Genomic DNA, 19378 nt, shown 5'->3' on the forward strand with positions numbered 1-19378 from the left:
TTATGAAGAAAAGGACAAACACACTGAAACCATCTCACAAACACCACCTCTCACACAAACACATAAAGACATACTCACACACACACAAACACACACCATTTTTCACACACACACACTCACTCACTCACTCACTCACACACACGCCATCTCACCTCCACACACTCACACACACACGCCATCTCACCTCCACACACACACACACGCCATCTCACCTCCACACACGCACACCATCTCACGCACGCCACCACACACAGACAGTCACATCACCATCACACACATACTCACACCATCGCAGACATGAACACACACACTCACACACATCACACACCGTCTCTCACACATACTCCATCACACACACACACACACAATCTCACACTCACACACCATCACACACACACACACACCATCGCACAGCATCTCACACACCATCTCTCACACACATTCACACCATCACACACTCGCACACCATCACACACACACTCACTCACTCACACACACTCACACACACAGACACACACAATCACACACCATCACACAAACACTCACACCATCACACACGCATGCACACCATCACACACACACTCACACCATCACACGCATGCACACCATCATGCACACACGCACACACTCGCACACCATCACACCCACGCCCACGATCGCACACATGCACACCATCACACACACACACACCATCTCACCCGCACACTCACACACCATCACACACACATACCATCACACACACACCATCTCACCCCCCCACACACACCATCTCACCCACACACACTCACACACATGCACACCATCGCACACATGCACACCATCTGACACACCATCTCACACCCACACACACTCACTGACACACATTCACTCACTCACACAGACACACAATCACACACCATCACACACTCACACCATCACACACACACACCATCTCACACACACCACCTCACATAAACACATCTCTTACACACACTCTCACACAATCATACACTCTCTCACACACACAGACACACCCTCACAATCTCCCACAAACACACACACACACACACACACCATCGCTCACACATACTCCATCACACTCACACACACACACACACACACACTCACTCACACACACACACATTCACACCATCACACACGCACACCATCACACACATGCACAAACTTGCACACCATCACACACACACACACACACACACAAACCATGACATACACCACTTCACACACACACACACCATGTCACACCCCATCACACACACACACACACACAAACCATGACATACACCACTTCACACACACACACACACCATGTCACACCCCATCTCTTACACACACACAATCACACACACACAATCATCCACTCTCATAATCTCACACACACACACACACACACACACCATCACACACACACACACACTCTCCCACACACAAACACACACACACCCCATCTCACACCATCTCTCACACACTCTCACACACACACTCTCACACTCTCCCACACACACATCACCTCACCCGCTCACACACCAACACACACACACACACATCATCCCACTCTCGCACACCAGCACACACAGACACCATCTCTCACACACACACCATCACACACACACACACACACACACCACCACACACTCACACCATCACACATATACTGTCTGACACATTATCTCAGCCACTCATACGCACCATCTCACACACCATCTCACACACACATACACACACACCATCACTCACACACCATCACACACACGCACACCATCTCACGCCCACCACCTCTCACACACACACACACAATCACACACAATCACACACCATCACACACACACATCTCACACGCACACCATCTCACACACACGCACACCATCACTCACGCACACACATCATCTCACACACAAACACACGCACACACCCCATCACATACACGCACACCATCACACACACACCATCTCACCCACACTCACACACCATCACTCACGCACACCATCACTGACACATTATCTCAGCCACTCATACGCACCATCTCACACACACATACACACACACCATCACTCACACCATCACACACACGCACACCATCTCACGCCCACCACCTCTCGCGCACACACACACACACAATCACACACCATCACACACACACCTCACACGCACACCATCTCACACACAAACACACGCACACACCCCATCACATACACGCACACCATCACACACACACCATCTCACCCACACTCACACACCATCACTCACGCACACCATCACTCACACGCACAAGCATACCACGTCACACACACACGCACACGCATGCACACACACCACCACACACTCACACCATCACACATATACTGTCTGACACATTATCTCAGCCACTCACACACACCATCTCACACACACATACACACACACCATCACACACACCATATCACACACACTCACACACACCATATCACACACACTCACACACACCATCACACACACAAACACCATCACAGACACACACGCACATACACCCATCACATACACGCACACACACACACCATCTCACCCACACACACACCCACACCATCACACAGACACACACACACAGCCCATCTCACACACCATCTCTCACACACACAATCACACCCACACACCATCACACACACACAAACCATGACACACACCACTTCACACACACACGCACACACACCATGTCACACCCCATCACACACACAAACCATGACATACACCACTTCACACACACACACACACCATGTCACACCCCATCTCTTACACACACACACACACACACAATCACACACACACAATCATCCACTCTCATAATCTCTCACACACACACACACACCATCACACACACACACTCTCCCACACACACACACACACCCCATCTCACACCATCTCTCACACACTCTCACACACACACTCTCACACTCTCCCACACACACATCACCTCACCCACTCACACACCAACACACACACACACACACATCATCCCACTCTCGCACACCAGCACACACAGACACCATCTCTCACACACACACCATCACACACACACACACACACACACACCACCACACACTCACACCATCACACATATACTGTCTGACACATTATCTCAGCCACTCATACGCACCATCTCACACACCATCTCACACACACATACACACACACCATCACACACACACACACACACCTCACACGCACACCATCTCACACACGCACACCATCACTCACGCACACACATTATCTCACACACAAACACACGCACACACCCCATCACATACACGCACACCATCACACACACACCATCTCACCCACACTCACACACCATCACTCACGCACACCATCACTGACACATTATCTCACCCACACACACATACCCACACCATCTATACTCACACACACCATCTCACATACACACACCTTCACCCACTCACACACCATCACACACACGCGCGCACACACACACACACTGACACACCTTCTCATACACACTCTCACCTAAACTCACACACCATCACTCACGCACACCATCACTCATGCACGCACACACACACAATCTCACAAACAACACTTCAAACACACACCTCCACACACTCACACTCTGACACACACACTCACACCATCACACATACACCTTCTCACACACGTCATCTCACCCATACACGCACACCCCATCACACACACACACTGACACACCTTCTCATACACTCTCACCTAAACTCGCACACCATCACTCACGCACGCACGCACACACACACCACCTCACACACACACGCACACCATCACACATACGCCTTCTCACACACACGCACACCATCACACATACGCCTTCTCACACACCATCTCACACACACACACACACCATCTCACACAGACCATCACACACGCACATCCTCACAGACACACACCATCACACACAACCATCACACACATGCACACACACAACCTCACACACACACACCATCACACACACGCACACCAACACACTCACACAGGCATTTTCTCCCACACACACACACTCACCACATACACACACACACACACACACACACACACAACATCTCACACACACACCCCAACACACACACCATCACACTCACACCATCACACATACACGCACACACCACCACACACTCACACCATCACACATATACTGTCTGACACATTATCTCAGCCACTCGTACGCACCATCTCACACACACATACACACACACACCATCACTCACACACCATCACACACACACACACACACACATCTCACACGCACACCATCTCACACACACGCACACCATCACTCACGCACACACATCATCTCACACACAAACACACGCACACACCCCATCACATACACGCACACCATCACACACACCATCTCACCCACACTCACACACCATCACTCACGCACACCATCACTAACACATTATCTCACCCACACACACATACCCACACCATCTATACTCACACACACCATCTCACATGCACACACCTTCACCCACTCACACACCATCACACACACGCGCGCACACACACACACACTGACACACCTTCTCATACACACTCTCACCTAAACTCACACACCATCACTCACGCACACCATCACTCATGCACGCACACACACACAATTTCACACACAGACCATCACACACGCACACCATCACAGACACACACCATCACACACAACCATCACACACATGCACACACACAACCTCACACACACACACACACCATCACACACACACCATCACACACACGCACACCAACACACTCACACAGGCATTTTCTCCCACACACACACACTCACCACATACACACACACACACACACCATCTCACACACACACCCTAACACACACACCATCACACTCACACCATCACACATACATGCACACTCACACCATCTCATGCACACACACAGTCACACACGCTCACAGTCATACACACAGAGCACACTCGCACACACACACACCCCATCTTTCACACTCATGCACCATCTCACACACACACTCACACTCTCCCACACACAAACACACATACACACACACTCACACCATCATATTCATTCACTCACTCACACAGGCATACTCACACACACACACCATCACACACACGCTCTCGCACACGCAGCATCACACACACGCAGCATCAAATACACGCACACTCACACACGCATACACTATCACACACACACTGACACACACCAACACACACATACACCAACACACACATACACACACTATTACACACACCATCACATGCTCACACTCACACCATCACAGACACACACCATCTCACACACATCACACACACTCTCACACATGCTGCATCACACACATGCAGCATCAAATACATGCACACTGACACACACCAACACACACCATCACACACACACACACAATCACACACACACCATCTTTCACAATCTCTCACACACACACTCACACACACCATCACACGCTCACACACCACCACACACATGGGCATACACACACCATCACACACATGGGCACACACACACACACACACACACACCATCACACACACAGGCACACACACCCCATCACATGCTCACACTCACACCATCACAGACATACACCATCTCACACACACACACACACCATCTCACTCACAGCATCACACACACGCACACCATCTCACACACACACCATCTCACTCACACCATCACACACACACGCACACATGCACACCATCACATGCACACACTCACACACATGCACACCATTGCACACATGCACACCATCTGACACACCATCTCACACCCACACACTCACTGACGCACATTCACTCACTCACACACACTCACACAGACACACACAATCACACACCATCACACACGCATGCACACCGTCACACACACAGTCACACCATCACACACGCGTGCAGTCACACACACACTCACACCATCACACACACATGCACACCATCACGCACACACTCGCACACCATCACACACACACACACACACCATCTCACACACAATCTCTCTCTCTCTCACACACACACACTCACAGCATGACACTCTTGCACACCATCACACAAACAGACACCATCTCACACACACACACACCATCACACACACTCACACACCATCACACACACGCACACCATCACACACACACACCATCTCACACACAAATCATCACACACACACACACACCATCTCACACACACCACCTCACATAAACACATCGTGTCACACATCATCTCTTACACACACTCTCACACACAATCATACACTCTCTCACACACACAGACACACCATCACACACAAACCCTCACACTCTCCCACAAACACACACACACACACACACACACCATCTCTCACACATACTCCATCACACTCACACACACAATCACACTCCATCACACACATTCACACCATCACACACGCACACCATCACACACACATGCACAAACTTGCTCACCATCACACAGACACACACACACACACCCCATCTCACACACCATCTCACACACACACACACACCCCATCTCACACACCATCTCTCACACACACACACACCATCTCACACACCATCACACACACACAAACCATGACACACACCACTTAACACACACACCATGTCACACACCATCTCTTACACACACACACACACACACACACACAATCACACACCATCACACACGCATACACACCATCACGCACTCACTCGCACACCATCACACACACACACCATCTCACACACAATCTCTCTCACACACACACTCACAGCGTCACACTCTTGCACACCATCTCACACACACACACACACACCCCATCTCACACACCATCTCTCACACACAATCACACTCTCCCACACACACACACCATCTCACACACCATCACACACACACAAACCATGACACACACCACTTAACACACACACCATGTCACACACCATCTCTTACACACACACACACAATCACACACCATCACACACGCATACACACCATCACACACACACTCGCACACCATCACACACACACACCATCTCACACACAATCTCTCTCACACACACACTCACAGCGTCACACTCTTGCACACCATCTCACACACACTCACACACAATCACACTCACACCATCACGCACACACTCGCACACCATCACACACACACCATCTCACACACAATCTCTGTCTCTCTCTCACACACACACACTCACAGCATCACACTCTTGCACACCATCTCACACACACACTCACACACAATCACACACTCTCTCTCTCACACACACTCACACACACACCATCTCACCCACAATCACACACCATCATTCACACACACACAAACACATGCACACCATCACACACACCACCTCACATAAACACATCGTGTCACACACCATCTCTTACACACACAATCACACACTCACACACAATCATACTCTCTCACACACACACACCATCTCACACACACACACTCACACACAGACACCATCACACACACATCACACACACACCTTCACACACACACAATCACACTCCATCACACACATTCACACCATCACACACGCACACCATCACACACACATGCACACACTTTCACACCATCACACAGACACACACACAGCCCATCTCTCACACACACAATCACACCCACACAGCATCACACACACACACACACATAAACCATGACACACACCATGTCACACCCCATCTCTTACACACACACAATCACACACACAATAATACACTCTCATAATCTCTCTCTCACACACACACACACACACACACACACACACACCATCACACACACACATTCTCACACTCTCCCACACACACACACCCCATCTCACACACAATCACTCTCACACACAATCACACACTCTCACACACACACTCACACTCTCCCACACACACACACACACCATCTCACCCACTCTCGCACACCAGCACACACAGACACCATCTCTCTCTCACACACACACACACACACCATCACACACACGCACACCATCTCACGCCCACCACCTCACACACACTCACACAGACACACACACCATCTAACACGCACACCATCTCACACACATACGCACACCATCACACACACGCACACCATCTCTTACACACACAAACACACGCACACACCCCATCACATACACGCACACCATCACACACACCATCTCACCCACACTCACACACCATCACTCACGCACACCATCACTAACACATTATCTCACCCACACACACATACCCACACCATCTATACTCACACACACCATCTCACATGCACACACCTTCACCCACTCACACACCATCACACACACGCGCGCACACACACACACACTGACACACCTTCTCATACACACTCTCACCTAAACTCACACACCATCACTCACGCACACCATCACTCATGCACGCACACACACACAATTTCACACACAGACCATCACACACGCACACCATCACAGACACACACCATCACACACAACCATCACACACATGCACACACACAACCTCACACACACACACACACACCATCACACACACACCATCACACACACGCACACCAACACACTCACACAGGCATTTTCTCCCACACACACACACTCACCACATACACACACACACACACACCATCTCACACACACACCCTAACACACACACCATCACACTCACACCATCACACATACATGCACACTCACACCATCTCATGCACACACACAGTCACACACGCTCACAGTCATACACACAGAGCACACTCGCACACACACACACCCCATCTTTCACACTCATGCACCATCTCACACACACACTCACACTCTCCCACACACAAACACACATACACACACACTCACACCATCATATTCATTCACTCACTCACACAGGCATACTCACACACACACACCATCACACACACGCTCTCGCACACGCAGCATCACACACACGCAGCATCAAATACACGCACACTCACACACGCATACACTATCACACACACACTGACACACACCAACACACACATACACCAACACACACATACACACACTATTACACACACCATCACATGCTCACACTCACACCATCACAGACACACACCATCTCACACACATCACACACACTCTCACACATGCTGCATCACACACATGCAGCATCAAATACATGCACACTGACACACACCAACACACACCATCACACACACACACACAATCACACACACACCATCTTTCACAATCTCTCACACACACACTCACACACACCATCACACGCTCACACACCACCACACACATGGGCATACACACACCATCACACACATGGGCACACACACACACACACACACACCATCACACACACAGGCACACACACCCCATCACATGCTCACACTCACACCATCACAGACATACACCATCTCACACACACACACACACCATCTCACTCACAGCATCACACACACGCACACCATCTCACACACACACCATCTCACTCACACCATCACACACACACGCACACATGCACACCATCACATGCACACACTCACACACATGCACACCATTGCACACATGCACACCATCTGACACACCATCTCACACCCACACACTCACTGACGCACATTCACTCACTCACACACACTCACACAGACACACACAATCACACACCATCACACACGCATGCACACCGTCACACACACAGTCACACCATCACACACGCGTGCAGTCACACACACACTCACACCATCACACACACATGCACACCATCACGCACACACTCGCACACCATCACACACACACACACACACCATCTCACACACAATCTCTCTCTCTCTCACACACACACACTCACAGCATGACACTCTTGCACACCATCACACAAACAGACACCATCTCACACACACACACACACCATCACACACACTCACACACCATCACACACACGCACACCATCACACACACACACCATCTCACACACAAATCATCACACACACACACACACCATCTCACACACACCACCTCACATAAACACATCGTGTCACACATCATCTCTTACACACACTCTCACACACAATCATACACTCTCTCACACACACAGACACACCATCACACACAAACCCTCACACTCTCCCACAAACACACACACACACACACACACCATCTCTCACACATACTCCATCACACTCACACACACAATCACACTCCATCACACACATTCACACCATCACACACGCACACCATCACACACACATGCACAAACTTGCTCACCATCACACAGACACACACACACACACACCCCATCTCACACACCATCTCACACACACACACACACCCCATCTCACACACCATCTCTCACACACAATCACACTCTCCCACACACACACACCATCTCACACACCATCACACACACACAAACCATGACACACACCACTTAACACACACACCATGTCACACACCATCTCTTACACACACACACACACACACACTCACACTCTCCCACACACACACACACACCATCTCACCCACTCTCGCACACCAGCACACACAGACACCATCTCTCTCTCACACACACACACACACACACCATCACACACACGCACACCATCTCACGCCCACCACCTCACACACACTCACACAGACACACACACCATCTAACACGCACACCATCTCACACACACGCACACCATCACACACACGCACACCATCTCTTACACACACAATCACACACTCACACACAATCATACTCTCACACACACACACACACACTCACACACACCATCTCACACAGACACCATCACACACACATCACACACACCACCTCACACACGCACACCATCTCACACACACCACCTCACAAACACATCGTGTCACACACCATCTCTTACACACACAATCACACACTCACACACAGTCATACTCTCTCACACACACACACACACACACCATCTCACACACACACACTCACACACAGACACCATCACACACACATCACACACACACCATCACACACACGCACACCATCTCACACACACTCACACACACACACACCATCTAACACGCACACCATCTCACACACACACGCACACCATCACACACACGCCCACCATCACTCACACGCACACCATCACACACACACGCACACCATCTCACACACACCACCTCACATAAACACATCGTGTCACACACCATCTCTTACACACACAATCACACACAATCATACTCTCACACACACACACACACACACACACACCATCTCACACACACACACTCACACACAGACACCATCACACACACACCATCACACACGCACACCATCTCACGCCCACCACCTCACACACACTCACACAGACACACACACCATCTAACACGCACACCATCTCACACACACACGCACACCATCACACACACGCACACCATCTCACGCCCACCATCACTCACACGCACACCATCACACACACAAGCACACCATCTCACGCACACCACGTCACACACGCGCGCGCATGCACACACACACCACCACACACTCACACCATCACACATATACTGTCTGACACATTATCTCAGCCACTCACACGCACCATCTCACCCACCATCTCACACACACATACACACACACCATCACTCACACACCATCACACACGCACACCATCTCACGCCCACCACCTCACACACTCACTCACACAGACACACACACACCATCACTCACACACCATCACACACACCATATCACACACACACATCTCGCACGCACACTATCTCACACACATGCACACCATCACTCACGCACACCACGTCACGCGCATGCACACACACCACCACACACTCACACCATCACACATATACTGTCTGACACATTATCTCAGCCACTTACACACACCATCTCACACACATACACACACACCATCACTCACACACCATCACATACACCATATCTCACACACACACACAAACACCATCACAGACACACACGCACATACACCCCATCACATACACACACACAGTCACACACACCATCTCACCCACACACACACCCACACCATCTATACTCACACACACCATCACACATACACCTTCTCACACACGTCATCTCACCCACACACGCACACCCCATCTCACACACACACACACTGACACACCTTCTCATACACTCTCACCTAAACTCACACACCATCACTCACGCACACCATCACTCATGCACGCACGCACACACACAATCTCACACACACCACCTCAAACACACACACACACACCATCACACACACATGCACACCATCACAGACACACACCATCACACACACAACCATCACACACATGCGCACACACACAACCTCACACACACACACACCATCACACACACGCACACCAACACACTCACACAGGCATACTCTCCCACACACACACACACACACACACACACACTCACCACATACACACACACACACCATCACACTCACACCATCACACATACACGCACATGCACACACACAGTCACACACGCTCACAGTCACACACACTCACACATGCTCACACCATCACACACACAGAGCACACTCGCACACACACACACCCCATCTTTCACACACACTACCTCTCACACACACACACAATCACACCATCTCACACACAGAGCACACTCGCACACACACCCCATCTTTCACACTCATGCACCATCTCACACACACACTCACACTCTACCACACACATACACACACACACTCACACCATCACACACACACTCTCGCACACGCAGCATCACACACACGCAGCATCAAATACACGCACACTCACACACGCATACACTATCACACACACACTGACACACACCAACACACACCATCTTTCACAATATCTCACACACACACTCACACACACCATCACATGCTCACACTCACACCATCACATGCTCACACACACACTCACACACACCATCACACACACACACACACACCATCACATGCTCACACTCACACCATCACAGACGCACACCATCTCACACTCACACACACACATCTCATACACACTCACACCATCACACGCTCACACTCACACCATCACAGACACACGCCATCTCACACACATTTACACACACACCATCTCACACACACACACACACACACACCATCTCACACACATTTACACACACACCATCTCTCTCACACACACACACACACACACATTCACCATCTCACACACATCACACACACACACCATCACACACATGGGCACACACCATCACATGCTCACACTCACACCATCACAGACACACACCATCTCACGCTGTCACACACACACACACCATCACACACTCACACACACCATCTCACACACATTTACACACACACCATCTCACACACACACACACACACACACCCCATCTCACACACACATCTCATACACACTCACACACACAACCATCACACACATGCACACACACCACCTCACACACACACTCTCACACAAACACACACAATCACACACCATCTCACACACACATACACACGCACACCATCACACACTCTCACAACTCTCACACTCTCTCACACACACACACACACACTATCTCACACACACACCCCAACACACTCACACAGGCATACTCTCCCACACACACACACACACTCACCACATACACACACACACACCATCTCACACACACACCCCAACACATGCCCCATCTCACTCTCCCACACACACACACTCACCACATACACACACACACCATCTCACACACACACCCCAACACATGCCCCATCTCACACTCTCCCATGCACACACACACCCACACTATCACACACACACCCACACCATCACACACACACGCACACCATCACACACACGCACACCCACACCATCACACACACGCACACCCACACCATCACACACGCACACCCACACCATCACACACACGCACACCCACACCATCACACACACACATACACGCACACCCACACCATCACACACACGCACACACTCACACACCATCTCATGCACACACACAATCACACACGCTCACAGTCACACACACACACACACGCACACTCACACATGCTCACACCATCACACACACACACCCCATCTTTCACACACACACTACCTCTCACACACACACACAATCACCCCATCTTTCACACTCATGCATCATCCCACACACATACACACACACACACACACACCATCACACACACACTCTCGCACACGCAGCATCATACACATGCAGCATCAAATACACGCATACTCACACACGCATACACTATCACACACACACTGACACACACCAACACACACACACAATTACACACTCATACACACCAACACACATACACCATCACACACACATACACACACGATCACTCACACCCACACACACCCACACTCACACACAATCACACACACACCATCTTTCACAATCTCTCACACACAATCACACACCATCACGCTCACACACACACACAACACATGCTCACACACACACCATCACACACATGCGCACACACACACACCATCACATGCTCACACTCACACCATCACAGACACACACCATCTCACACACACCATCACACACTCACACACACCATCTCTCACACACTCACACACACCATCTCACACACACATTCACATACATTCACACACACCATCTCTCACACACATTTACACACACACCATCTCACACACAGACACACACACACATCTCACACACACCCACACCATCACACACACTCACAACATCACAGACACACACCATCTCACACACATCACACACACACACCCCATCACACACTCACACACACCATCTCTCACACACATTTACACACACACCATCTCTCACACACACACCATCTCACACACACACACACACACACACCATCTCACACACACACACACACACCATCTCACACACACACACACACACCATCTCACACACACACACACACACCATCTCACACACACACACCATCTCACACACACACACACCATCTCACACACACACCATCTCACACACACATCTCAAACACACTCACACACACCATCTCACACTGTCACACACACACACATACCATCTCACACTGTCGCACATAGCACAAGAACAGGTTACCCAAAAGTATATAACAAGTGATGCGTCTTCAGGTCTGATCCAGACTGAGCTATTTCATCTCTTCGTAAACTGCAGATCTTTTCTCTTTTTCCATTTTTATTTTTTCTTCCTCTCCATCTCGGCAGTGCAGGTGTTCACAGCAGGACCGCTTTTTTTCTCCCCTTCATTTAATAATACATTTTAATAATACATTTTATTTCATGGCGCCTTTCAAAAACCCAAGGTCACCTTACAAAACAGGAAAAAGCAACAATAATAATAAATTTCTGACTCCCTCTCCTTGCTCTTTAGCTAGACGGGAAGGCCTAGAGTCGGAGCAGATGTCTGGGAGCTGTAGAGCTGGAGTTCAGCCAGAGGACACCGTTTAGCCTCTCAGCAGGAGCTCGGCCTTCACACCGCCTGAAGCGCACTCATCCCAAATCCTGCAGGCCCCCTCTCACCCGGGGCCCCCTCTCACCTGGGGCCCTCTCTTACCTAGGACTCTGTCTCGCCTGGGGCCCTCTCTTGCCCGGGGCCCTCTCTTATCTAGGGCTCTCTCTCGCCTGGGGCTCTAGTTTGGGAGGTATTCCAGTGTTGGTGTTCCAGCAAACAGACCAGAATCTCATACTAAACTTATTCTTAAGAAATATGCTCGATGTTTATGCACAAATGATTTATACAATCGGGTAAATGCTGGAACTCATGCAACTGTGACGGATGATTTAAATTACTCCTGAAACACAAACACACAAAAAGTGTAGCTTCTAAACTCTGCCTTCATTTCACTGACCTGCATATAAATGTTTCCAGCAGTTTCCTTTGAGAGGCTCAGAGCTAAAAAGGCTAAAAGAGTTTGTTTTAATTTTTTATTGGTTGCAAAAAGTGTATCAGCTTCTAAGACTAAGCTTCGGAGGCATGTCTGCAGATTCTTTGAGGAGCTAAAAGTGAGGCTCCTGAAAAGAATGGAAGCTGGAATGAAGGGAAAAAGAGACTCACTGAACACTGAAATAAATGAATTCTGTTATTCTGTTTTCTGCTTTTTTTTCCTGACACTGAAAAATGAATATTATTTTTAATGGATGATTTGAGAATGGATGTCTCGCGCTCTCTCTCTCTCTCTCTCTCTCTCTCTCTCTCTCTCTCTCTCTCTCTCTCTCTCTCTCTCTCTCTCTCTCTGTCTCTGTCTGTCTGTCTGTCTGTCTCTGTCTGTCTGTCTCTCTCTCTGTCACTGTCTGTCTCTCTCTCTCTCTCTTTCTGTCTTTCTCTCTGTGTGTCTCGGTCTCTTTCTCTTTCTCTCTATCTCTTACTCTCTCTCTCTCTCTCTCTCTCTGTTTCTCTCTCTCTCTCTGTCTCTCTCTCAGGTCTGAGGGGGTTAATAAACCTGGGGAACACCTGCTTTATGAACTGTATAGTCCAGGCTCTGACCCACACTCCTCTGCTGAGGGACTTCTTCCTCTCTGACAGACACAAGTGTGAGATGCAGGCGAACTCCTGCCTTGTGTGTGAGATGTCACAGCTTTTTCAGGAGGTGAGAACATGAAAAGGATTTAACCATGAGATATGTTTTCAATTAAAAAATTAATAAATTATAGACAAAAATAAATATTTTAAATGTGGTTGTTTCCACTGCTGCCACTAAAGGATGACGGCGCTCATTTAAGGCACAGGTCATTTTCTTAGTAGACATAAAATAAATAGAAACATAAACAAATTGGAACATTCATTTAAAATTAAGGCGGCACGGTGGCGTGGTGGGTAGCGCTGTCGCCTCACAGCAAGGAGGGCCTGGGTTCGATTCCCCGGCCGGGTGACCAGGGTCCTCTCTGTGTGGAGTTTGCATGTTCTCCCCGTGTCTGCGTGGGTTTCCTCCAGGTTCTCCGGTTTCCTCCCACAGTCCAAAGACATGCAGTCAGGCCAATTGGACATGCTAAACTGCCCCTAGGTGTGAGTGTGTGAGTGACTGTCTGTGTCTGTGTGTCTGCCCTGCGATGGACTGGCGACCTGTCCAGGGTGTATCCTGCCTTGAGCCCAAAGACTGCTGGGATAGGCTCCAGCTCCCCCCCGCGACCTTGACGGAGAAGCGGCTTAGAAAATGGATGGATGGATGGATGGATGGATGGATGGATTTAAAATTAAGCAAATATACAAATAATATTAAATGGACTGAGGTCCCGTCATTGTGCTTTTGAGGGTTCATTTACATAGTTTGTACAAACTGTGCAAAAACCTGCACATAACCGTTTTTGGGGCTTTATACCCCACTAGTCTGTGCTAGGCATTGGGTATGGTGACTTTAGGTTCATGTGCAGCTGCTCCAGAGTGCCTTATTCTCTTGGTCAGTGCTTTTCTATAGGGTAGCCTTAAAATAACTGAACTAGATAATTTGGTGGAGCGTCCAGGTACTTTAGGACATGTACTGTGTATCTGCTGTGGCCTCACATGCTTGTGTTGTGATATTGTGGCTAATTGTTCACTATGCATTATCTAATAATCTCTCTCTCTCACTCACTCACTCACACACACTCTCTCTCTCTCTCTATCTCTCTCTCTCTCAGTTCTACTCGGGCCATCGCTCGCCCCACATTCCCTTCCGGCTGTTGCATCTGGTGTGGACACACGCACGCCACCTGGCCGGCTATGAGCAGCAGGACGCTCATGAGTTCCTCATCGCCGCGCTGGACGTGCTGCACCGTCACTGTAAAGGTAGAGCCTCCGTCAGCGAGACACATGCAGGAGAGGTGCTTATGGACCTGTCTCATAGATGTGCTGCAGGGCTAATGTAGCTAATAAGTAAAGGAAGCTAATACCCAGCATGCTAAAATCATCACACCTTCAAACAGTGTCATATAATTTGAGGCAGCGTAATGTTATTTTTCTGCCTGATTTTTTGTGCTAATTCATCCTGCAGTTGTCTAGGTATTGATACCAGAACATTCGGTCTAATCCAGAGATGTGGGCTTGTATACAGCTTTCTGACTGGATGTCTGAAAGTCAGATTTTTTTTTTTTTTGGTAGTAGGGTTAACCTCAGAGAGAGAGCCTCAGAGAGACAGCCTCAGGCTTTAATTACACTCTTTCTGTGTTCATGTGCTGCCCCTAACGTCCAACAAGGAGACGACAACGGGAAGAAGGCCAACAACCCCAACCACTGCAACTGCATCATCGACCAAATCTTCACCGGTGGCCTGCAGTCCGACGTCACCTGTCAAGCCTGCCAGTAAGACCGCCCTCAGACAGGGTCTGTATGTGTCTGTGTGCGTGTGTCTGTGTGTGCGTCTGCTTGTGTGTGTGTGATTATATATGTGTGTGTGCTTGTGCGTGTGTCTTTGTGTGCATGTGCATGCATGTGTGTGCGTCTGTGTGTGTGCTTGTGTGATATGTGGGTGTGTGTGGTTGTGTGTGTGCTTGTGTGTGCGTGTCCGTCTGTGTGTGGTTGTGTGTGTGTCTGCGTGTGTGATTGTGTGTCAGTGTGTGCGTCTGTGTGTGTGTGCTTGTGTGTGCGTGTGTGATTGTGTGTATGCATGTGTGTCTGTGTGGTTGTGTGCGTGTGTCTGTGTGTGTGCGTCTGTGTGTGCGTGTGTGATTGTGTCTGTGTGTGCTATATATATATATGGCATCTATGTGCAAAAGTTATTCACAGAAAGGAATCAAGCAAGGCAAGTCAGAATTTATGAAAAGTCCATAATTTCTCAAGATTGTCCATGAGAATGAGAGAATGAGGCTTATCATTGGTGAGTTTTAGCTGTTTTTGTTAAGAAGAATTTGTTAGCTTGTGGCAGGCAAATTGTTTAAGGATATTCAAATGTTTTTGATAATTATTGCAAAATCCTCTCTTCTGCATAATGTGACACTAGGGTTATGAGGATCAGTGAAGAATTCAGAGACTAGTTTGCAAAAGAAGGTTTTGCACATTATGCAAATTATCTAAACATATGAAGAAGAAATGGAAAGGTTTGGTGATTTGCCATTTTAAGAATGTCCCAAACAATAAGTCCAAAAAAGAATTTCATGTCTAGGCCACTTGGATGTAACATTTGGAAATGCACCCCCCGTATGGCCAACTGGAGGAATTTTTATTTTTATGTTGAGGGTTGCATGATGACCTATACATACTCTTACAGATGTGTTTGAAGTTTTATGATAATCAGAAAAAGCTTTTATAAGTTCCAGTTCTTTAAGTAAATTATGTTCTAATCTAGAAGGGTTTGTTGGCTTATGGTGGCCATGTTGTTTCTAAATATCAAATATTTTTTGATAATTATTGAGGAGCAGGCTCTGCTGAATCATTTGATACCACTTTGATGAAAATTGGGCAAAAATCCAGAAACTAGTTTGCAAGAATAGGTTTTTCACATTTAGACCAAG

General features: G+C 48.7%; 1 protein-coding gene across 2 annotated transcripts in view; it reads left to right on the plus strand.

The window, feature by feature from the left end:
- usp22 (ubiquitin specific peptidase 22) overlaps nt 1-19378 on the plus strand; it is a 72461-nt gene that overhangs the window by 43311 nt on the left and 9772 nt on the right. The window contains exons 5-7 of one of the 2 annotated variants that reach the window (XM_017686008.2): nt 16376-16542; nt 17570-17717; nt 18128-18230. In XM_017686008.2, coding sequence (XP_017541497.1) covers nt 16376-16542; nt 17570-17717; nt 18128-18230 — 418 coding nt within the window. Of the gene's footprint in view, nt 1-16375; nt 16543-17569; nt 17718-18124; nt 18231-19378 lie in introns of both variants that reach the window. The other variant, XM_017686007.2, reaches the window with a different exon arrangement.

This window comes from Pygocentrus nattereri, chromosome 13 (assembly GCF_015220715.1).
Source record: "Pygocentrus nattereri isolate fPygNat1 chromosome 13, fPygNat1.pri, whole genome shotgun sequence".
Taxonomy (NCBI): Eukaryota; Metazoa; Chordata; class Actinopteri; order Characiformes; family Serrasalmidae; genus Pygocentrus; species Pygocentrus nattereri.